At 44.3% G+C, this 25809-nt stretch overlaps 1 protein-coding gene across 4 annotated transcripts in view; it reads left to right on the forward strand.

The window, feature by feature from the left end:
- The window catches only part of SFSWAP (splicing factor SWAP), a 323193-nt gene that overhangs the window by 166160 nt on the left and 131224 nt on the right, over nt 1-25809 (forward strand). For all 4 annotated transcript variants that reach the window (XM_063964656.1, XM_063964653.1, XM_063964654.1 and 1 more), the window contains one exon: nt 19028-19190. In XM_063964656.1, the coding sequence (XP_063820726.1) occupies nt 19028-19190 (163 nt within the window). The remainder of the gene's footprint in view (nt 1-19027; nt 19191-25809) is intronic.

Below are 25809 nucleotides of genomic sequence, written 5' to 3' on the forward strand. Positions count from 1 at the left end.
AACTAAGGTAGCGCACAGCACTGCAGCTGTGCGCCATTGCTCTCGGCACACTTCACACTCCGGTCACTGAGGGTGCAGGGCGCTGGGGGGGAGCGCCCTGAGACGCAATAAAAACAGAAATACCTTAGGATGGCAAAAGAAATGCATCACATATAGCTCCTGGGCTATATGGATGTATTTAACCCCTGCCAGTTTTCCAGAAAAAAGCGGGAGATAAGGCCGTCGTGAAGGGGCGGAGCCTATCTCCTCAGCACACAAGCGCCATTTTCCCTCACAGTTCCGCTGGAAGGACGGCTCCCTGACTCCCCTGCAGTCCCTACAGAATCAGGGTAAAAACGAGAGAGGGGGGGCACTATTGGCAGCTAAATTATAAACAGCAGCTATAAAAGGGAGTAACACTTATATAAGGTTATCCCTATATATATATATATATATATATATATAGCGCTCTGGTGTGTGCTGGCAAACTCTCCCTCTGTCTCCCCAAAGGGCTAGTGGGGTCCTGTCCTCTATCAGAGCATTCCCTGTGTGTGTGCTGGGTGTCGGTACGATTGTGTCGACATGTATGAGGAGGAAAATGATGTGGAAGCAGAGCAATTGCCTGTATTAGTGATGTCACCCCCTAGGGAGTCGACACCTGACTGGATGGTTGTATTTAAAGAACTACGTGACAATGTCAGCACTTTACAAAAAACTGTTGACGACATGAGACAGCCGACAAATCAATTAGTGCCTGTCCAGGCGTCTCAGACACCGTCAGGGGCGATAAAACGCCCGTTACCTCAGTGGGTCGACACAGACCCAGACACGGATACTGAGTCCAGTGTCGACGGTGAGGAGACAAACGTAATGTCCAGTAGGGCCACACGTTACATGATCACGGCAATGAAGGAGGCATTGAACATTTCTGACACTACAAGTACCACAAAGAAGGGTATTATGTGGGGAGTGAAAAAACTACCAGTAGCTTTTCCTGAGTCAGATGAATTAAATGAGGTGTGTGATAAAGCGTGGGTTTCCCCCGATAAAAAAGTGCTAATTTCTAATAAATTATTGGCACTATACCCTTTCCCGCCAGAGGTTAGGGCGCGTTGGGAAACACCCCCTAGAGTAGATAAAGCGCTCACACGTTTATCTAAACAAGTAGCGTTACCGTCTCCTGATACGGCCGCCCTCAAAGAACCAGCGGATAGAAGGCTGGAAAATATCCTGAAGGGTATATACACACATACTGGTGTTATACTGCGACCAGCAATCGCATCAGCCTGGATGTGCAGTGCTGGAGTGGCGTGGTCGGATTCCCTGACTGAAAATATTGATACCCTGGATAGGGACAGTATATTACTAACTATAGAGCATTTGAAGGATGCATTACTATATATGCGTGATGCACAGAGGGATATTTGCACCCTGGCATCAAGAGTGAGTGCTATGTCCATTTCTGCCAGAAGAGCGTTATGGACGCGACAGTGGTCAGGGGATGCGGATTCCAAACGACATATGGAAGTATTGCCGTTTAAAGGGGAGGAGTTATTTGGGGCCGGTCTATCGGACCTGGTGGCCACGGCAACGGCCGGAAAGTCCACCTTTTTACCCCAGGTCACCTCTCAGCAGAAAAAGACACCGTCTTTTCAAACTCAGTCCTTTCGTTCCCATAAGTACAGGCGGGCAAAAGGCCACTCATTTCTGCCCCGGGGCAGAGGAAGAGGAAAAAGACTGCACCAGGCAGCCTCTTCCCAGGAGCAGAAGCCCTCCTCTGCTTCTGCCAAGTCTTCAGCATGACGCTGGGGCTTTACAAGCGGACTCGGACACGGTGGGGGCCCGTCTCAAAAATTTCAACGCGCAGTGGGCTCACTCGCAAGTGGACCCCTGGATTCTGCAGGTAGTATCACAGGGGTACAAACTGGAATTCGAGACGTCTCCCCCTCGCCGGTTCCTGAAGTCTGCTCTACCAAAGTCTCCCTCCAACAGGGAGGCAGTTTTGGAAGCCATTCACAAGCTGTATTCCCAGCAGGTGATAATCAAGGTACCTCTCCTACAACAGGGAAAGGGGTATTATTCCACGCTGTTTGTGGTACCGAAGCCGGACGGCTCGGTGAGACCAATTTTAAATCTAAAATCCTTGAACACTTACATAAAGAGGTTCAAATTCAAGATGGAGTCACTCAGAGCAGTGATAGCAAACCTGGAAGAAGGGGACTATATGGTGTCTCTGGACATCAAAGATGCTTATCTCCACGTCCCAATCTACCCTTCTCACCAAGGGTACCTCAGGTTTGTAGTACAAAACTGTCATTATCAGTTTCAGACGCTGCCGTTTGGATTGTCCACGGCACCTCGGGTCTTTACCAAGGTAATGGCCGAAATGATGATTCTTCTTCGAAGAAAAGGCGTTTTAATTATCCCTTACTTGGACGATCTCCTGATAAGGGCAAGGTCCAGGGAACAGTTAGAAGTCGGAGTAGCACTATCTCAGTTAGTGTTACGTCAGCACGGGTGGATTCTAAATATTCCAAAATCGCAGCCGATTCCAACGACACGTCTCGTGTTCCTAGGAATGATTCTGGACACAGTCCAGAAAAAGGTGTTTCTCCCAGAGGAGAAGGCCAGGGAGTTATCCGAGCTAGTCAGGAATCTCCTAAAACCAGGCCTGGTGTCAGTGCATCAGTGCACGAGGGTCCTGGGAAAAATGGTGGCTTCTTACGAAGCGATTCCATTCGGAAGATTCCATGCAAGAACGTTTCAGTGGGATCTTCTGGACAAATGGTCCGGATCGCATCTTCAGATGCATCAGCGGATAACCCTGTCGCCAAGGACAAGGGTGTCTCTTCTGTGGTGGCTGCAGAGTGCTCATCTACTAGAGGGCCGCAGATTCGGCATTCAGGATTGGATCCTGGTGACCACAGATGCCAGCCTGAGAGGCTGGGGAGCAGTCACACAGGGACAAAATTTCCAGGGCTTGTGGTCAAGCATGGAAACATCTCTTCATATAAACATTCTGGAACTAAGGGCCATTTACAATGCCCTAACTCAAGCAAAACCCCTGCTTCAGGGTCAGGCGGTATTGATCCAATCGGACAACATCACGTCAGTCGCCCACATAAACAGACAGGGCGGCACGAGAAGCAGGAGGGCGATGGCAGAAGCTGCAAGGATTCTTCGCTGGGCGGAGAATCATGTGATAGCACTGTCAGCAGTGTTCATTCCGGGAGTGGACAACTGGGAAGCGGACTTCCTCAGCAGACACGACCTTCACCCGGGGGAGTGGGGACTTCATCCAGAAGTCTTCCAAGAGATGGTAAACCGTTGGGAAAAACCAAAGGTGGACATGATGGCGTCCCGTCTCAACAAAAAACTAGACCGATATTGCGCCAGGTCAAGGGACCCTCAGGCAATAGCGGTGGACGCTCTGGTAACACCATGGGTGTACCAGTCAGTGTATGTGTTCCCTCCTCTGCCTCTCATACCAAAAGTACTGAGAATCATAAAAAGGAGAGGAGTAAGAACTATACTCGTGGTTCCGGATTGGCCAAGAAGGACTTGGTACCCGGAACTTCAAGAGATGCTCACGGAGGACCCGTGGCCTCTACCTCTAAGAAAGGACCTGCTCCAGCAGGGACCTTGTCTGTTCCAAGACTTACCGCGGCTGCGTTTGACGGCATGGCAGTTGCAGCATCCACTACGGACTATGAGAAATAGAATTATCGGTAAGTAAATTCTTATTTTTTGGATGGTGGTCACAATATTTTATTGCTCAGGTTTAATATCTGAAACTAGGCATTGCGTAAAATAAGCTTCATCTTGACCAGTTTCAGATAAAGTATTCCGCAGTGTTAGCAAACATCTGAGAACAGAACAAATGCGTATTAGATATATATTTATTTTGTAAGCTAAATTAAAAAAAAAATAAAAAAAAAAAATATATATATATAATATATTAGCTAGGTGCTATCTATATCTACAGTGCCTTGCTAAAGTATTCACCCCCCTTGGCTTTTTACCTATTTCGTTGTTTTGTTTTATTACAGCCTGTAATTTAAAAAAAATTAAGTGGAAATATTATGTGATGGATATGCACAAAATAGTCTTAAGTTGGTGACGTAAAATGAGAAAAAATGTATATAAAGAATTTTTATAAATAAAAATTTTAAAATTGGCATGTGTATTCACCCCCTTTGCTATGAAGCCCTTCAAAAGTTCTGGTGCAACCAATTACCTTCAGAAGTCACGTAATTAGTGAAATGAGGTCCACCTGTGTGCAATCTAAAGGGCCCTACACACCTAGCGACCCGCTGCCCGATGGCCTATACGGCAGACAGGCGAGGTGGCGGGGAGGTGGGTGAGGCTTCTTCACTCCCCCCGTCACCCGGCCCCATAGCACTGCATGCTAATATGGACGAGATTGCCCATATTGGCCTGCATGTTTAAACAAGCCTGCACCAGCGATGAACGAGCACGGGGCCGTGCATCGTTCGTCACTGGTGCCTACACCCTGAAAGATATGAACGGTAGCTCGTTATCGACCAGTGTGTAGGTCCCATAAGTGCCACATGATTTATCAGTATAAACACGCCTTTTCTGAAAGGCACCAGAGGCTGCATCTCCTGTCCTGGATGCTGCAAACACACACTCAGTGGGTGCACTGAATCAATACCGCATTTAAGTGTTAAATCACTGGAGTGTTATCTTATACCACTGGTCCTGTATGCAATTCAATTTGTCAAGTTGTGTCAGGAGGAAGTTTTCAGACATTATCTTGGTTTTTAATTCTGATTCTGGTTGCTGCCAGCCGTTATGGATCTTCTATCCTTTTAAATGGTGTTGCATCGTCCAATAAATTATTGTAGAGCCACAGCCAGTCATTACTCTCATTTGTTCCAATTGAGAATTTTTTCGGATCCAAGAATTCCTGTGAGATTTATTTGAACTCCAGCAGATTATGCTTATACTATATTCCTAGTGGGATTTACTACATCCAAAAACCTCTAGATGGATATGCATCATATTGGATCCCAGTGAGTTACGTTTACAATATAGAGCACATTCTTGAGGAATTCATTTTTAGTTTTAGACATATTTTACCCCTGAAGAAGTCCGAGTGGACGAAACGCGTATGGTTTATCAATTATTGTACACTATCGTTCTGCCTTAACTATTCCTCCAAGAGCTCACACCGCTAAGGTGAGGGGGAACAGTTTGTAACATCTAGAGCATTTCGGTGTGTGTCCAAATAATTGTTTTGTCATTTCATCATGTCAATTTTATGATTATGGATTAAAAGAATATTTTATATAAATTTCTGTAACTAAACAGTATTTGTCTGTCGGGTGTTTTCTTTGGTGAGAGGGTTTCTATACAGGCCCCAATTAGGAATACCTAAGGGAAAACAAGAACTCAAGAGGGTTCCTGTCCTTGAATCTGGAATTGATCAATGCTCAACCAGTTATAACGCTAGCGCACTCTGTATCTATTTGTGTTTTTATATATATATATATATATATATATATATATATCTAACAGTAGTGAGCACTCACCAGTCTTCAAGTATAAATTCACCAAACTTTAATTACCACCTCACAGATAGAAACATTGCTGTCAACGTTTCGGTCCTCACCAGGGACCTTTGTCATGACCACCAGATCCAGACAGGAGAGATGCAAACCCCACTGTGTGTCCATACTGGCCTATAAGTACCTAATGCACACCTGAAACTCATTACATGTCTTCACCCCCAAACACTTGACGTCATCAGTGTGAGACACTCATGATGCCTCCACATGCTCACAGATATGTCCAATCACAGAAATAAAAGAACACAACTGTTACCACTGGCTGCTGCAGCATTCACCATTACCTCCTTGTTCACCAATAATGTCTCATAACAGAGACCACTAACACACTGCGATCACACACTTCCGGTATGCGTTCCACGAACACTACCGCACCCACGTCCCGTCCAGCTGGTGCGTCACCATAGTGACTGCAACGGCTGATCACAACAGGCGGTGCTATACATACTCAAACACACGTCATCCCAATCGGTTATCATACTATGGTGACATAGTCATCTATAAATAGATAAAGGCAGCAGTTAACATGCAGTAGACATTCAGGCAGTGCATCTGGGTAATAGGTAACAATACTGTACATTAGCATAAAACTAACATATGCACAGAACAACTTAAACCCACCAAAAACAAACAATTCATTATACTAAAAGCCGGATCATCAGACATAGAAAGGGTTTATCACTCAACCAAGTGGAGGTCAGTTAAGTCCATTTCATGCCATTGCAACAATAGACTAGACTAACCAGCATAATTGCCATATGCAGCAGGCAATTATAACAAACACCTAAATACAGGAATCCAACAGTAATAGAAGATGTCTTGTTAAATAAACATATGTAGATAATTTGTTTTATTTAGGCCCTTGGGGGCCACTGTTTCCAAATGATGGATCCAATGAGCCTCTCTTTTCAGCAGTCAACCCACGATCTCCTCCCCTACGTGGGGGGGAGAACCCAGTCAATGATCATGTATCGTAGTGTTGACCTTTGATGTCTTTCCTTCAAAAAATGCAGAGCAACCGGTTTGTCAGACAAACCCGTTTCGTAGGCCAAGCGTATGGATGACCGATGTTGTCATACATTGTCTTAAGGTAGTATCGTTTTGCCTACATATAGTAAGCCGTAAGGGCAAGTCAAAAAATAGATGACATGGTCCAGTTGGCAAGTCAATCTATGTCTTAGAAATATTTTCTTGCCACTTTGCGCAAATATTTGCCCGTGCTGGAACCGGGTGGATGCTGCAGTGAGGTCTGGAAGCTGTGCCACATTCTCCTACAATGCTGCTGTAGCGCTGCTCTCCCTTGTCTCCTCGCAGCTCTCCCCTGTCTCCTCCTCTCGGCTCCCTCATCTCAATTCAACTTTTTTTAAAGTTGAATTGAGTTGGCTGTTGAATAGCCCATGTCAGATCCATTCCGACAAATGCATGTCGGAATGGATCCGACTTCAATTGTATATACCCCCAAGTATACCTAGTAGGCAGTCAGGAGATAAAATGCCAATTGTTCTTAAATCACACAAGAAATGGGCTTTGTCTTTCAAATAAGTTTTAAGCCCAGTACTCACGGGCAGATCTGGAGAGAGATGTGTGCTGAGCAAACCGCTCAGCACACATCTCTCCCGCCGCTCAGCACAGCACGAGGTTTGCTGAGCGTGCGGGGGGAGACGGGGGGGCGCTCATTTCACCCAGCGGCCAATCTAGCACCAGCAATAGCGATGCGCGGGGCTGCGCATCGCTATCGCTGTGGGGGGTACACACAGAGCGATCATGCTTAAAAACTAAGCAATCTAGTCAGATTGCTTAGATTTTAAGCAGCGATCGCTCCGTGAGTACCCCCCTTTAATATTAGTTACTAAAGGCTGAAGAAAAAAGTCCTGGATCGATGAATTGCACTGTCGCCTGTAATATGGACCCCCTGGCAGAGGTTATCAGCCTACCATTGGGATCCACCAGTGCCTTTTTTCACTTTTGGTAGCGTATATAAAACAGGGCACACTGGGTGCTCCACTGACAAATTTAAAGGTATGTGTCCTCATTAATCCACCGGTGTGTCCGAGCCAACGAGAGCAATTCATCAACCTGTCTCTTAATCCTTGTCATAGGGTTAAAGCTCATTTTTTATTAATTATTAGTATCTGAGAGTTGTCTTCTAATTTCTCTATTATAGTCATTGAAGTTCTGCAACACCACTGCACCACCCTTATCTGCATTATGAATAACTAATAACTATTGTGGTATTATTCTGGAGAGAACTTAATGCCTGTAGCTCCTCATGACTCAAATTGTTATAAGTCGTTGTATTTTTAGCATTTTCTTTACTCTCCACATCTATAACCCTTAAAAATGTCTTAAGGCTGGGGTTGGTGGCCACAGGGTCAAGAGTGCTGGGTTTCCTAAAAGGCAAGGGATCTTCCCGGTTATAGAGTTAATTTTTAACAGAAAATAACTCTTTCAGCCTAATTTTCCTACCGATCTTATAATGGTCAACTGCCCACTGAAAAGAATTGTATTTACAGGTAGGAATAAAATATAAACCCTTGGACAGTAATTTTTGCTCAGCCTGCGTCAGACAATGATCTGATAAATTAAAGATCAGCTCCTGGTCCCCCTCCGTCCCCTTGTTTTTCCCCTTGTTCTTGCACCCTCTTCTCCTCGGGTGTGGTCTTTTGGTCTTTATCTTGAACCAGCTCGTTGGTCCTTGTGTCCATGCCTAAAAAAGAAGACCCTGAGGGGGGGGGGGGACCACCAGTTGATTTTGACCCTGTGTCCACCAACCGCAGACTTAAGACGTTTTTAAGGGTTATAGATGTGGAGAGTAAAAATGCTAAAAATACTAGGACTTAAGACATTTTGAGCCATGAGGAGGCTCAGGCATTAAGGTCTCTCGAGAATAATACCACAATAGTTATTCGTAATGCAGATAAGAGTGTTGCAGAACTTCAGTGACTATAATAAAGAAATTTGGAGACAACTCTCCGATATTAATACTTAACAAAAAAATTAGCTTTAACCCTATGACAAGGATTAAGAGACAGGTTGGTGAATTGCCCTTGTTGGCTTGGACACATCGGTAGATTAATGAGGACACATACCTTTATTGGTCAGTGGAGCACCCAGTGTTCCCTGTTTTATATACGCTACCAAAAGTGCACAAGGCACTGGTGGATCCCCCTGGTAGGCCGATAATCTCTGCCATTTTACACCCGATAGCGCAAGTCATTGACTTTTATGTTCAGCCTTTAGTCACTAACACCAAAACTTTTTTGAAAGACACAGCCCATTTCTTGTCTGATTTAAGAACAATTGGCATTTTATCTCCTGACTGCCTACGAGGTATGCTCGTTGTAGACGGTTATCCCACATGATAGGGAAATAGAGGCTGTGGAGGAAGCAAACCTGTACATGCACAAATATGAACAACAGTTTATTTTTGGTACTTATGATGAGAAGCTAGTATACTTTAAGAGATTTATTGACAATGTGTTTGTAATTTTGAGGGGTGACGTTGAGTCCTTTCATACCATGGTACAAAATGTAAATGCACTCAATACTCCAATCCGTTTCACAGCCTCTGTGGATCAACATAAAATGAACTTTTTGGATGTTACAGTACTGAATACAGATTTTGGACTTATACACTATTCGTGAAGCCTACAGACAGGAACACCTTGCTTTGGGCAACAAGTCATTACCCTGATGCTTTAATCTCAAGTTTACCGGTGTCGCAATTTGTTTGAGTGATGCGGAATAACTATTTCTGCCATCCGCAAAGTGGCAAGAAAATATTTGGAAGACATAGATTGACTTGCCCTTGTGGCTTACTATATGTAGGCAAAACGATACGTACCTTTAGAGAACGCATTACGCAACACCGGACATCCATCCTCTTGGCCTATGAAACGGGTGCGTCTGACAAACCGGTTGGCTGCATTTTTTTTAAGGAAAGACATTAAATGTCGACACTGTGATGCATGATCATTGATTGGGTCCTTCCCTCCACGTAGGGGAGGAGATTGTGGGTTGACTGCTGAAAAGAGAGGCTCATTGGATCCATCAATTGGAAACAGTGGCCCCCAAGGGCCTAAATAAAAAAACAAATTCTCTACATATGTTTATTTAACAAGACATCTTCTATTACTGTTGGATTCATGCATGTATTGGACTTAACTGACCTCCATTATGTTGAGTGATTAACACTTTCTATGTCTGATGACCTGGCTTTTAGTATAATTAATAATGTGTTTTGGTGGGTTTAAGTTGTTCTGTATATATGTCGGTTTCATGCTGATGTACAGTATTGTCACCTATTACCCTTATGCACTGCCTGAAGGTCTATTGCATGTTAACCGCTGCCTTTATCTATTAATAGATGACTTTCCCCTTGGTATGATAACCGATTGGGGTATTAAGTGTTAAGGCTCTTCATTAATGAACGGCAAGTGCCAGTCACCCTACTTCCGGATAGCGCTGTGAGGAACGCAAACTGGTAGTGGCATGTGTTTGAGTATGTATAGCACCGCCTGTTGTGATCAGCCATTGTGGTAACTTTGGTGACGCGCCGGCTGGACGGGACGTGGGTGCTGCTATGGTTCGACACACTTTCGGTAGTGTTCGTGGAACGCATACCGTAAGTGTGTGATCGCAGTTTGTTAGTTGTCTCTGTTATGAGACATTATTGGTGAACGAGGAGTTAGTGGTGAATGCTGCAGCAGCCAGTGGTAACTGTTATGTTCTTTTATTTCTGTGATTGGACATATCTGTGAGCATGTGGAGGCATCATGAGTGTCTCACACCGATGACGTCAAGTGTTTGGGATGGAGACATGTAATGAGTTTCAGGTGTGCATTAGGTACTTATAGGCCAGTATGGACACACAGTGGGGTTTGCATCTCTCCTGTCTGGTTCTGGTGGACTTGACAAAAGTCCCTGTGAGGACCGAAACATCGACAGCAATGTTTCTATCTGTGAGGTGGTAATTCAAGTTTGGTGAGTTTTTGGTGAATATATAGATAATTAGTTTTCTCTATCGTCCTAAGTGGATGCTGGGGTTCCTGAAAGGACCATGGGGAATAGCGGCTCCGCAGGAGACAGGGCACAAAAGTAAAGCTTTTACAGGTCAGGTGGTGTGTACTGGCTCCTCCCCCTATGACCCTCCTCCAGACTCCAGTTAGATTTTTGTGCCCGGCCGAGAAGGGTGCAATTCTAGGTGGCTCTCATAAAGAGCTGCTTAGAGAGTTTAGCTTAGGTTTTTTATTTTACAGTGATTCCTGCTGGCAACAGGATCACTGCAACGAGGGACAGAGGGGAGAAGAAGTGAACTCACCTGCGTGCAGGATGGATTGGCTTCTTGGCTACTGGACATGAAGCTCCAGAGGGACGATCACAGGTACAGCCTGGATGGTCACCGGAGCCACGCCGCCGGCCCCCTCACAGATGCTGAAGCGGTCCAGAATCGGCGGCTGAAGACTCCTGCAGTCTTCTTAAGGTAGCGCACAGCACTGCAGCTGTGCGCCATTTTCCTCTCAGCACACTTCACACGGCAGTCACTGAGGGTGCAGGGCGCTGGGGGGGGGCGCCCTGGGAGGCAAATGTAAACCTTTAAAAAGGCTAAAAATACCTCACATATAGCCCCAGAGGCTATATGGAGATATTTACCCCTGCCTAAATGTACTAAATAGCGGGAGACGAGCCCGCCGGAAAAGGGGCGGGGCCTATCTCCTCAGCACACGGCGCCATTTTCTGTCACAGCTCCGCTGGTCAGGAAGGCTCCCAGGTCTCTCCCCTGCACTGCACTACAGAAACAGGGTATAACAGAGAGGGGGGGCAAAATAAATGGCAATATATTAATATAAAAGCAGCTATAAGGGAGCACTTAATCATAAGGCTATCCCTGTCATATATAGCGCTTTTTGGTGTGTGCTGGCAGACTCTCCCTCTGTCTCCCCAAAGGGCTAGTGGGTCCTGTCTTCGTATAGAGCATTCCCTGTGTGTCTGCTGTGTGTCGGTACGTGTGTGTCGACGTGTATGAGGACGTTATTGGTGTGGAGGCGGAGCAATTGCCAAATATGAGGATGTCACCGTCTAGGGGGTCGACACCAGAATGGATGCCTTTATTTGTGGAATTACGGGATAGCGTCAACTCGCTTAAGCTGTCGTTTGCCGACATGAGGGGCCGGACACTCACTTAGTGCCTGTCCAGGCGCCTCAAACACCGTCAGGGGCTGTAAAACGCCCCTTGCCTCAGTCGGTCGACACAGACCCAGACACAGGCACTGATTCCGGTAGTGAAGGTGACGAATCAACCGTATTTTCCAAAAGGGCCACACGTTATATGATTTTGGCAATAAAGGAGATGTTACATTTAGCTGATACTACAGGTACCACTAAACAGGGTATTATGTGGGGTGTGAAAAAACTACCAGTAGTTTTTACCGAATCAGAAGAATTAAATGACGTGTGTGATGAAGCGTGGGGTGCCCCGATAAAAAACTGCTAATTTCAAAGAAGTTATTGGCTTTATACCCTTTCCCGCCAGAGGTTAGGGAGCGCTGGGAAACACCTCCTAGGGTGGACAAAGCGCTAACACGCTTATCAAAACAAGTGGCGTTACCCTCTCCTGAGACGGCCGCACTTAAAGATCCATCAGATAGGAGGATGGAAAATATCCAAAAAGGTATATACACACATGCAGGTGTTATACTACGACCAGCTATTGCGACTGCCTGGATGTGCAGTGCTGGGGTAGTTTGGTCAGAGTCCCTGATCGAAAATATTGATACCCTGGACAGGGACAATATTTTACTGTCGTTAGAACAAATAAAGGATGCATTTCTTTATATGCGTGATGCACAGAGAGATATCTGCACACTGGCATCACGGGTAAGTGCTATGTCCATTTCGGCCAGAAGAGCTTTATGGACACGACAGTGGACAGGCGATGCGTAGAGGAGTTATTTGGGGTCGGTCTATCGGATTTGGTGGCCACGGCTACGGCCGGGAAATCCACCTTTCTACCTCAAGTCACTCCCCAACAGAAAAAGGCACCGACCTTTCAATCGCAGCCTTTTCGTTCCTTTAAAAATAAGAGAGCAAAGGGCTATTCATATCTGCCACGAGGCAGAGGACGAGGGAAGAGACAGCAACAGGCAGCTCCTTCCCAGGAACAGAAGCCCTCCCCGGCTTCTACAAAAGCCTCAGCATGACGCTGGGGCTTCGCAAGCGGACTCGGGGGCGGTAGGCGGTCGTCTCAAGAATTACAGCGCGCAGTGGGCTTACTCGCAGGTAAATCCCTGGATCCTGCAGATAATATCTCAGGGGTACAGGTTGAAATTAGAGACAGAGCCACCTCGCCGTTTCCTGAAGTCTGCTTTACCAACGTCCCCCTCAGAAAGGGAGACGGTTTTGGAAGCCATTCACAAGCTGTATTCTCAGCAGGTGATAGTCAAGGTACCTCTTCTACAACAAGGGAAGGGGTATTATTCCACTCTTTTTGTGGTACCGAAGCCGGATGGCTCGGTAAGGCCTATTCTAAATCTGAAGTCCTTGAACCTGTACATAAAGAAGTTCAAGTTCAAGATGGAGTCACTCAGAGCAGTGATAGCGAACCTGGAAGAAGGGGACTTTATGGTATCCTTGGACATCAAGGATGCGTATCTCCACGTTCCAATTACCCCTCACACCAGGGGTACCTCAGGTTCGTTGTACAAAACTGTCACTATCAGTTTCAGACGCTGCCGTTTGGTTTGTCCACGGCACCTCGGGTCTTTACAAAGGTAATGGCCGAGATAATATTTCTTCTTCGAAGAAAAGGCGTATTAATTATCCCATACTTGGACGATCTCCTAATAAGGGCAAGGTCCAGAGAACAGCTAGAGATGGGTTTAGCACTATCTCAAGAGGTGCTAAAGCAGCACGGATGGATTCTGAATATTCCAAAATCCCAATTAATGCCGACAACTCGTCTGCTGTTCCTGGGGATGATTCTGGACACAGTTCAGAAAAGGTTTTTCTTCCCGAAGAAAAAGCCAAGGAGTTATCTGACCTGGTCAGGAACCTCCTAAAACCAGGAAAGGTGTCTGTACATCAATGCACAAGAGTCCTGGGAAAAAATGGTAGCTTCTTACGAAGCAATCCCTTTCGGCAGATTCCATGCAAAGGGATCTGTTGGACAAATGGTCAGGGTCGCATCTTCAGATGCACCTGCGGATAACCCTGTCGCCGAGGACAAGGGTATCCCTTCTGTGGTGGTTGCAGGAGGCTCATCTATTGGAGGGCCGCAGATTCGGCATGCAGGATTGGATCCTGGTGACCACGGGTGCCAGCCAGAGAGGCTGGGGAGCAGTCACACAGGGAAGAAATTTCCAGGGAGTGTGGTCGAGCCTGAAAAAGTCTCTTCACATAAGCATTCTGGAACTAAGAGCAATCTACAATGCTCTAAGCCAGGCGGAACCTCTGCTTCAAGGAAGACCGGTGTTGATCCAGTCGGACAACATCACGGCAGTCGCCCATGTAAACAGACAGGGCGGCACAAGAAGCAGGAGGGCAATGGCAGAAGCTGCCAGGATCCTTCGCTGGGCGGAGAATCACGTGATAGCACTGTCAGCAGTATTCATCCCGGGCGTGGACAACTGGGAAGCAGACTTCCTCAGCAGACACGACCTTCACCCGGGAGAGTGGAGACTTCATCCAGAAGTTTTCCACATGCTATTAAACCGTTGGGTAAAACCAATGGTGGACATGATGGCGTCTCGCCTCAACAAAACACTGGACAGGTATTGCGCCAGGTCAAGAGATCCGCAGGCAATAGCTGTGGACGCGCTGGTAACACCTTGGGTGTACCAGTCGGTATATGTGTTTCCTCCTCTGCCTCTCATACCAAAGGTATTGAGGATTATACGGCAAAGTGGAGTAAGACTAGTGGCTCCGGATTGGCCAAGAAGGACTTGGTACCCGGAACTTCAAGAGATGGTCACGGACGATCCGTGGCCTCTACTTCTGAGAAGGGACCTGCTTCAGCAGGGTACTTGTCTTTTTCAAGACTTACCGCGGCTGCGTTTGACGGCATGGCGTTTTGAATGCCAGATCCTAAAAGGAAAAGGCATTCCAGAAGAAGTCATTCCTACCTTGATAAAGGCAAGGAAGGAAGTCACCGCGAAGCATTATCGCCGTATTTGGCGAAAATATGTTGCGTGGTGCGAGCAGCGGAGTGCTCCGATGGAGGAATTTCAACTGGGTCGTTTTCCTACATTTCCTGCAATCAGGATTGTCTATGGGTCTCAAATTGGGATCTATTAAGGTTCAAATTTCGGCCCTATCAATATTCTTCCAAAAAGAATTGGCCTCAGTCCCTGAGGTCCAGATTTTTATCAAAGGAGTACTGCATATACAGCCTCCTGTGGTGCCTAAGGTGGCACCGTGGGATCTAAATGTAGTTTTAGATTTCCTCAAATCAAATTGGTTTGAACCACTAAAGAAGGTGGATTTGAAATATCTCACATGGAAAGTGACTATGTTACTGGCCCTGGCTTCGGCCGGGAGAGTATCTGAACTGGCGGCTTTGTTTTATAAAAGCCCTTATTTAATTTTCCATTCGACATAGGGCAGAGCTGCGGACGCGTCCGCATTTTCTCCCTAAGGTGGTATCAGCGTTTCACCTGAACCAGCCTATTGTAGTGCCTGCGGCTACAGACGACTTGAAGGACTCCAAGTTGTTGGACGTTGTCAGAGCCTTAAAAATATACATTTAAAGGACGGCTGGAGTCAGAAAATCTGACTCGCTGTTTATACTGTATGCACCCAACAAGTTGGGTGCACCTGCTTCTAAGCAGTCGATTGCTCGTTGGATTTGTAACAAAATTCAACTTGTACATTCTGTGGCAGGCCTGCCACAGCCTAAATCTGTTAAGGCCCATTCCGCAAGGAAGGTGGGCTCATCTTGGGCGGCTGCCCGAGGGGTCTCGGCATTACTACTCTGCCGAGCAGCTACGTGGTCAGGGGAGAACACGTTTGTAAATTTTTACAAATTTGATACCCTGGCAAAGGAGGACCTGGAGTTCTCTCATTCGGTGCTGCAGAGTCATCCGCACTCTCCCGCCCGTTTGGGAGCTTTGGTATAATCCCCATGGTCCTTTCAGGAACCCCAGCATCCACTTAGGACGATAGAGAAAATAAGAATTTACTTACCGATAATTCTATTTCTCGGAGTCCGTAGTGGATGCTGGGCGCCCATCCCAAGTGCGGATTATCTGCAATACTTGTACATAGTTATTGTTAACTAATTCGGGTTATTGTTTAGGAAGCCATCTTTCAGAGGCTCCTCTGTTATCATACTGTTAACTGGGTTTTAGATCACAAGTTGTACGGTGTGATTGGTGTGGCTGGTATGAGTCTTACCCGGGATTCAAAATCCTCCCTTATTGTGTACGCTCGTCCGGGCACAGTACCTAACTGGAGTCTGGAGGAGGGTCATAGGGGGAGGAGCCAGTACACACCACCTGACCTGTAAAAGCTTTACTTTTGTGCCCTGTCTCCTGCGGAGCCGCTATTCCCCATGGTCCTTTCAGGAACCCCAGCATCCACTACGGACTCCGAGAAATAGAATTATCGGTAAGTAAATTCTTATTTTAGTTTACTATATATATATATATATATATATATATATATATATATATATATATATATATATATATATATATATATATATATATATATATATATATATATATATATATATATATAAATAAATACCGGCTAGGGGTTCTAAGCGACCTGAGGTGTTTATATGTGGCCGAGTACAATAAATATATAAAAAATATATATAATAAAAAATATATGTAAGAAATATGTGTAAAAAATAAATTCATTTATTTCACAACACTAGAAATAGGATTAAAATACAGTACCAATAAATATAACAAAAATAAAAAAAATGAGAATCCTTTATATAAAATGCAGTTCTCTAAAAAAAAATGACTATTTTTAAAAAAGGAATGGGCATATATTAAATTCTCAAATAAAGTGCAGATTGTCTGTGCAAATAAGCTACTCAAATGTGGAAAAAATAGTATTAAGAGTCTTAACTGATATAGCAGGAGCTCCCTGGGTGAAGGCCCAACGCGTTTCGTCTCTAAGACTTCTTCATGAAGAAGTCTTAGAGACGAAACGCGTTGGGCCTTCACCCAGAGACCTCCTGCTATATCAGTTAAGACTCTTAACACTATTTTTTCCACATTTGAGTAGCTTATTTGCACAGACAATCTGCACTTTATTTGAGAATTTAATATATGTCCATTCCTTTTTTAAAAATAGTCATTTTTTAGAGAACTGCATTTTATATAAAGGATTCTCATTTTTTTTTTTTTTATTGTTATATTTATTGGTACTGTATTTTAATCCTATTTCTAGTGTAGTGAAATAAATGAATTTATTTTTTACACATATTTCTTATATATATTTTTTATTATATATATTTTTTATATATTTATTGTACTCGGCCACATATAAACACCTCAGGTCGCTTAGAACCCCTATCCGGTATTCCTATTTCTCTTTTGCGGCAACCTACCATTGCCGTTTTTTTAGGGGGCAGCTGACGCCCAAATAACTGGGAGTGTTTTTGAACTATTTGGGAATTTGTGGCATCACAAGTGGCGCGGCATTCTCTTGCAATTATATATATATATATATATATATATATATATATATATATATATATTAAATATATATATATTAAATATATTAAATATATATATATATATATATATATATATAAAATAAAAAAAAAAAATAAAAAAAAAATATATATATATATATATATATAGCCAGCCTTATGTGATATTGCTTACATTTTAAGGAATAGAATGTAGTTCATTAATATATAATTTACCATACCCATCTATATAATAACTGTACACAGTGTGCTCTAAATTACATGAAGAAAAATGTTTCTGTAATGTGCTATAGCTGAAGCATTCCACATAATGTGTACTTTTTTTTCTTTTCTATTAAAGCAATGTAATGCATTATAGAGCAGTCACTCAACAGTCAGTTTAATATTCAACTTGAGTTTAATAATGATATAAAACTAAAAACAATATTGAATAAATAACAGTATGATCTATTGGTTTTATTCTCTTGCACAGAATCTCCAAAATCTTCACTCATAGTTTAACAAATAATTTTAAATTGAGTGATGAATTGATTGCAAGCCGGTTGTAGCGCAGATCACATACAGCAGGGATTCAGGTTAATACATAATCCTTAAAGTGCATTTTAATGGGGTTTATTTAAACATGCCAATACTGCCTGTCCCCGGGGATGAGAAGTTTTGTGTTGCTCCCGGGACACAGATCTCTGCTTCAGTTCTCCTCCTTGTACAAGGCCACCTCCCAGACTCCTGTGTAACTAGCCAATGGGAGTCTAGGGGGACTGTCTTGTACAGGAAAGAAAACTGAAGCAGGGTGCAGCGGCTGATCCCAATGGACAGGCAGCCATTGTACGTTTTAGAAACAACATTAAGGGGGATAACCTATTAGGCCCGGTAAAACATTGGGTGCGAAAAACTTATGTGTTTTGCGATTTTTCCTGATGTTTCACCAATTTATTTTATTAATAAAAAATAAAAAAAGTGCTCTTTCTCCCGAAGAGACACAAGTTCAGTGAAACCTGTGTGTTTTCAGTAAAAACAGGCCTGTTTTCGCACGGAGACGGAGCTGTTTCTGGGGATTTGGTTTCTCCTGCCTGAGGCAGGCGAAACAAAATCCCAGATGACGGGACAACCTGCAGTGTACCGGGGCTAATTGGATATCCCCCTAAAGGTACTATGAGGCTTATGTATTAAACTGTCCCCATGGGCAGCAGCCGACACTGCTTTTTAATATACTTCTGTATACAGTATATTGGAAACTGTTTGCTCTAACTTACAAAGTCCTTCATACTCGTATGTTTTCTGGCCTGTATTTGTGCCCTTGCTCACGTATCCTCTCCCAGTCACTACATCCTTATTTATTGCTCATGGCTCCAATTCCAATTAATAGGATACATACATAATATCGATTGTCAACAGAAAGTATGCTGGTAGCATGATGTCGACAGGAGATTGCCAACAATTTTGTAATGTTATTTAAACTTTTGTAACTGTGTGCAGCTTTTGATATAGAAAGAATAATGGTGACTTAATGTCTGCATGTAAGCTGTTTTTTATATTTTATGCAGCCAGCCTCTTGTTGCCTGCATTTGAGATGAAACTTTTAGCTCCCTTGTATGCTCTGTACAATTGGCATTTTATAAAGTGTTCTCTAAGTTGTTTTTCAGTAGCCACTGGTTATATACGTAGCATATGGTTTCTTTCCAAGTTGTGTTTATATTTTCTTCTGTAATTCTTAAGGCTTTAAAAAAAAATTTTTTTTTTCCTTTTTTGTTTAGTAGACAATTATATTTCTTCTATTTTAATTTTCTCACAGCCTATTACAACATCAGATGCTAATTACAATTCTGCAGAATCCCCAAATGACACCTTGCTACTTGGTGATACTGCAGCACATGATGGAAGCAGTGTGGGTGATTCTGATTTCCAAACTGATGCAGCAGGCAGTAAGCCTGTCAATGATGGAAAACTTATGAAAGGTATTTAACAATGTTTTTTTTGTTTTTGTTTTTATCACCTGGTTATATAATTAATATTTTAATGTATTTCACAAAAAATAATGATTAACGCTGGTTTTATCAGGGTCTTTATTCCTGAAAGACCCTGATGGCTCATAGATGTCTGTCTTGCCCCTGCATGTGATACACCCCAAGATGTTCTAAAGTTTAGGTAAGGGACTTTAATATGTACTTCCTTAACGATATGAAATGGATAATAAAAAAAAAAGTCTCAAGTTATTAGCTCTGTGCCGTGTCTACATGTTTATTATATTTATGTAATCCCAGAGTGCTAGTTACGTCAGTCCTGCTGCATGTGTACTGCTCTCTCAGCAACAGCATGTGCACAACCTCTATCATCTCCTTTCTCTCCTGGGGCTAAATGAGAAGGTATGTGATATTGGGAGATCCGCCAGAAAAGAAAAAGCGCCTTAGTGAGCCTTTGCTGATCTGCTGAATGCTGCTCTCCAATAACAGGGTATCAGCACCCCTGTAGAAAGCTAGGAAAAAGGGACACACTCCTTGCTGATTCCACGATAATATCCTAAGAAGCTGGGTACCTATAGGATTAAATGCTTGAATAGATATTTCTTTAACTTTTAACAATGCATTGTGTTAAATCCCATACTTGGAGATCATTGGATAATGCTGCTTCTTTGGAACTATTGTTGCTCAAAGTTCCTTAAGGAAATCTAGATGACCATTAGGCACATAAATATGAACTAGTTCTTATACCATTAGCTGTGCTGTTCATTTCCATATTTAATATGCAACAGTTAATTCACTCAGTGAGACAGAGAAATTCTCAGCACTGCAGTAGCTCCGTCAACCGCTCTCCATATGTTGGTGTAGCGGTAATAATGAATTCTTACCGCTTCCTAGTGAGTATGAGACCGGAGGCGCTGGGCGTCCCCGTGCGCTGGCTGGTTAACACTGCTCACTCGTTGCGGGTGGATGTCTGCCACGGCCCCCGTTTGGCAAAGGAGGCCACTTGCAGGTGGCTTGAAATCCAAGATCTCAGTGCGGTGCGATGCAGTGCAGTAACAGATGATATCTGTGGTAGCTACAGGAGTCCCGGAGCCTGAACCCTGACGCGTTTCTCAACCAAAAGGCACTGGTTGTTTCTTTTTTCCCTCTCTGTCTCACTGAGTGAATTAACTGTTGCCTATTAAATTTGGAAATGAACAGCACAGCTAATGGTATAAGAACTAGTTCATATTTATGTGCCTAATGGTCATCTAGATTTCCTTAAGGAACTTTGAGCAACAATAGTTCCAAAGAAGCAGCATTATCCAATGATCTCCAAGTATGGGATTTAACACAATGCATTGTTAAAAGTTAAAGAAATATCTATTCAAGCATTTAATCCTATAGGTACCCAGCTTCTTAGGATATTATCGTGGAATCAGCAAGGAGTGCCCTGTTTGTATATTCATGTGATTTAAATTGTGGTTCATATGTGTGTATATTCATTTAGCAATTATTGGACTTATAAGTCCTGGTTTTATTAATAAATATTTTAATCCATTTAGTCTGTTTGCGCTCTCTGTGTGTCCCTTTTTCATGATATTGGGAGAGTTTTCCTCTTAGAAGGCTATTTATTAATTGCTGTGGCCACCAATATCACGTCTTTTTGGCGTCTCAAAGGTGCTCATAGGGAAACTGCATTTTACCCATTTCCGTATGTTCATCAGACCACGTTTGACTGAAGAGTTTACCTCTGCTCAACCGTAAAGACATTAAACTTGAAAGGAGCAGATCCGTTCCCTCTTAATAAAATATAATACTGTATGCTGCACATGGGGTAGGAGAGGGGTAGGTGGTCCTTGATAGAAGGTGTAATGAGTGTTCTAAGCATGAAAGTATTGGGGAAGTGCTTGAAGGGGGAGAGAATGATGCAAATGAGAAGAAATTATTATGCAGGTGGGGAAGGGAGGTGTATATGCCCTCCCCAAGTAAAATAAAGATAAATAATGCTTGTGTGTGGGGGGAGGGGGTGTAAAATACATTGGTCATGGCAGGAATGCAAGAAAGGGGCTTATTACATGGGGGGAGGTTGGTAACTAAAACGTATTTTTTTTTTTTAAGGTTTTATAGATATATATATATATATATATATATATATATATACACACACACACACACACACACACACACACACACACACAGGTCCCTGCACTCTCACAAACCACAGCCAACTACTAGGGTGCCCATCAATGTCACACCCTCCAGGGGGTGTGGCCCAAAGTACAATACAGTATTTTCCACTGACGTGGAAAGAATAGCACTCGCTAGATTTGAATCAACCAAGTGAAATGGAAATTTAATGAAAAGGTCAATCTCACAGTTCCATGTAACGAAAGTGACGATTTCTCCTCCAACGTTTCCGTCCTCACCAGGACCTTTGTCAAGGAGTTTACAGCACAGTCAGATGAGCAGCATAACCGCACAGGTGAATAATGCAGGAAACTGGAGCTAGAGGTATAGCCTCACCGGCCCCTGTTAAATACCATCACTAATGAGACAACAATCCCGCCCCCAGTGCCATGGATAATGCGGTGGAACGCACTTGTGGACCGCAAACGTCACTTCCGGTAATACCGGAAGTGCGTCGCGTCTAGATAAAATGTAGCCACAGTGAAACAGGGACAGTGAAATCCATCCTAGTCTGTAAACATAACTATAAGCAGCTATGTACATACTGCAGATATCAATAGATGCGCCACGGGCATCGAGCACCGTGGAACGCACGGCGTCACTTCCGGTGACCACCGGAAGCGGGCCGCATCCATGACAACCTAATTCTCAGGCACAGGCAGCGTTAACGCACGGCGTCACTTCCGGTAAGGCGGGCCGCACCATAGCAACCTAATGTACAGAGGGACAACTGGGTTCAGAGTGGTGCGCGCGCGTCACTCCCAGCGATCACTGTGATCCAGCCGCGTCCATGACAACCAAGTGTGACACAATTGCTTCCATTGTTAAGTGGAAGCGCCACACAAATGCAATAAACAGAATGGTACATGTATCAGATATATGCGGTGCATATATCGAGGGGGGGGGAATGATGTCTTAGGGTGGCCAAATAATTACAATTAGCTAAGGGATATAAAAAATAAACAATTTCTTAATGTATGCAGTTATGATAACCAGATCAGGTAGCGATATTATATAGCATATTATTTACAATGATATAGAATATTTTATGTTGTATGGTATCACAGAGGCAGATGAGGTCACAGAACAGGGATCGACATACAAAGGAAATGTGTACGGGGAAAGGGGAAAGAGTTAAATCATCAGCACATATACCAATGGACATGTAGGCGAAAACATGACTTATTTAAAAAAAAATGGACAGTGGGTTATGTTCATTCATGCCCCTCGGGGCAATGGTATCGAGTTTGTAGATCCAAAGACTTTCTCTTTTCCTCAGTAGTAGGGCACGGTCGCCACCGCGTGGGAGTGGCGGAATCCAGTCTATCAGTTTGGATCTTAGGTCAGAGACTTGATGTCTGAGTGTCATGAAGTGTCTGGCTACCGGTAATACCGCAGTCCCAGAGGTAATTGCTTGGTGTATCGAAGTTCTATGGTTAGCCATTCTATCTCGGAAACCGCCTGGTGGTCATTCCAACATAATATAGTCTGCATGGGCATGTGAGAATGTATATTAAATGGTCCATGGAGCAATGTAGCTTATATTTAATGGCAATTGGTCTTCCTGAGTGGGGATGTGGAAATATGGGGCACCTCTCGTGTAACCACGTTGTGGTGGTTGGTCCTTCATTGCCTGCCATTGGTCTTAGAAGAAGTTGTTTAAGGTTGGCCGCCTTACGATAGGCCATCATGGGTGGAGGGCTTTTTCTCAATTTCAGATGACCATCAGTGGCAAGGATGGGCCAGTTCTTACGAATGGCACCCCTCAACTGATTAGAGTGATTGTCATATGTGGTCGTAAAGACCATCCTGTCCATCGTGGGCTTCTCTTGTGTAGCACTGTTGGAAGGTTCAAATTTCCTCCTTGCCTCTATATATATATATATATATATATATATATATATATATATATATATTTTAGTCTAAATACAAAAACGAAAACGCAGCAGTACAGCTCTTTCCTGCGGGCAAAAACTGGAGCATTTATTCTGTATGCATCATGTGGTAACCAGCCCACATGGGTGAGGACCTCGGTACGAGTCTCATTCAGTTAATGTGGATTCTTTGTCAAAGGTTATATGGATCCTTTGTTAAAGGGATTTTCTCATACGTCCTAGAGGATGCTGGGTGACGCTTCAAGAACCATGGGGTATAGACTGGATCCGCAGGAGACATGGGCACTTTAAGATGTTTAAGGGGTGTGACCTGGCCCCTCCTCCAGACTCCAGTTTTAGAATTGTGCCCAGGCAGACTGGATGCACTTAGAGGAGCTCTACTGAGTTTCTCTGAAAAGACTTTGTTAGGTTTTTTATTTTCAGGGAGGACTACTCGCAATAGTCTCCCTGCATCGTGGGACTTAGGGGAGAGAAGTCAGACCTACTTCTAGTGAGGCCTGCTTCTTGGCTACAGGACACCATTAGCTCCTGAGGGTTTGGAACACTAGGTACGCCTAGGGGTTCACTCCCAGTGCCCGCCGTCATCCCCCTTGCAGAGCCAGAAGTCAGAAGACAGGCGAGTAGAGGAAGAAAGAAGACTTCAGTGACTGCTTCTGAGGTGCCGCACAGCGATCGCGCTGCGCGCCCACACACAGCGGCACTACAGGGTGCAGGAGGGGGGGGGCGCCCTGGGCAGCATAAAACTCCTCATTAAAGTTGGCAAAGTGGATTTTAAGTGCCTAGGCACAAAATCCTAACCCCTGCCAGTGTAATTATATTTAAAAATAGCGGGGCTGAAGCGCGCCATTCTCACCGCTCTCATCAGCGCCATTTTCTCTTCTCTGAGCTGCAGAGATGCTGGTCCTTCCTCAACACTGCTGTACAGGTGACAGGGTGCAAAAAGGGTGGGTGGGGGGGGGGGGGGGGCACAGTTGATTTGGTGCAAATATAAGTATTATAAAAGCGCTGCAGGGTCTGAGGCTTTATATTAACGTTTCAGAACCGGGATTGAGCGCTGGGGTGTGAGCTGGCAAACTCCCTCTGTGTTTCTCTGACGGGCTTTACTGTGGGTCTGTCCCCCTTTGGCCCAGTGTGTCTGTGGGTGTCGGAACACGTGTCGGCATGTCTGAGGCGGAGTGCTCTTCCCAGGAGGAGACTGTGTTAGGGGCAGAAATGGCTGTGGGAGTGACCCAGTCGGCACCGCCGACTCCTGATTAAGTAAATGTGTTGAATGCCTCGAATGCTAATGTGGCTCTTATTAATAAGACATTAGATAGATCTGATTCTCAGAACCAGGCATGGAAGAAATCTGCGGAGGATGTGTTATCACAGGTTCAGACCCCGTCGGGATCACAAAAACGTTCCTTTGCTCAGTTGGCAGACACAGATACCGATACGGACACCGACTCCAGTGTCGACTATAGTGATGCCAGATTAGACCCAAAATTGGCAAAGAACATTCAGTACATGATTGTGGCAATAAAAGACGTCTTACATATCACTGAAGACCCTGCGGTTCCTGATACTAGGGTCTGTATATATAAGGGAAAGAAGCCTGAGGTAACATTTACTCCCTCTCATGAACTGAATACTCTGTTTGAAAAAATGTGGGAAAATCCTGACAAAAAGTTTTAGATTCCCAAAAGGATTCAGGTGGCGTATCCGTTCCCCTCTGGGGATAGAGAAAAGTGGGAGTCATCCCCCATTGTGGACAAGGCTCTATCACGGTTGTATAAAAAGGTGGCTTTACTGTCTCCTGACACTGCAGCCCTTAAGGATCCTGCGGATTGTAGACAGGAAAATACTTTAAAATCAATTTACGTCACCACGGGTACACTGCTCAGACCAACCATTGCATCTGCGTGGGTGAGTAGTGCTATCGAAAAGTGGGCAGAGAACTTGTCATCTGATATAGATACCCTAGATAGGGATAGTGTCCTGTTAACTCTGGGTTATATCAAGGATGCTGCGCCCTACCTAAAGGAGGCCGCGAGAGATATTGGCATTTTGGGATCAAAAGCCAATGCCATGGCGGTTTCAGCTAGGAGGGCATTGTGGATTCATCAATGGAATGCTGATGCTGACTCTAAGAAAGCTATGGAGTCTCTCCCATATAAAGGTAGTGTCTTCTTTGGTGAGGGTCTCACGGATTTGGTATCTACGGCTACCGCGGATAAGTCGTAATTTTTGCCTTATGTTCCTCCACAACAAAAGAAAGCACACCAATTTCAGATGCAGTCTTTTCGGCCAAATACAAAAAAGGCCGAGGTTATTCCTTCCTTGCTAATAGGGGAAGAGGAAAAGGTAAAAGATCTCCGGCCGTGGCAGGTTCCCAGGAGCAGAAGTTCTCCCCGGCTTCTGCCAAATCCACCGCATGACGCTGGGGCTCCTCTGCGGGAGTCCGCACCGGTGGGGGCACGTCTCCGGCTCTTCAGTCAATTCTGGGCTTGTTCGGCCCTGGACCCATGGGTTTTAGAAATAGTGTCCATGGGGTACAAACTGTAGTTTCA

Source organism: Pseudophryne corroboree, chromosome 1 (genome assembly GCF_028390025.1).
Source record: "Pseudophryne corroboree isolate aPseCor3 chromosome 1, aPseCor3.hap2, whole genome shotgun sequence".
In the NCBI taxonomy this organism is placed as follows: Eukaryota; Metazoa; Chordata; class Amphibia; order Anura; family Myobatrachidae; genus Pseudophryne; species Pseudophryne corroboree.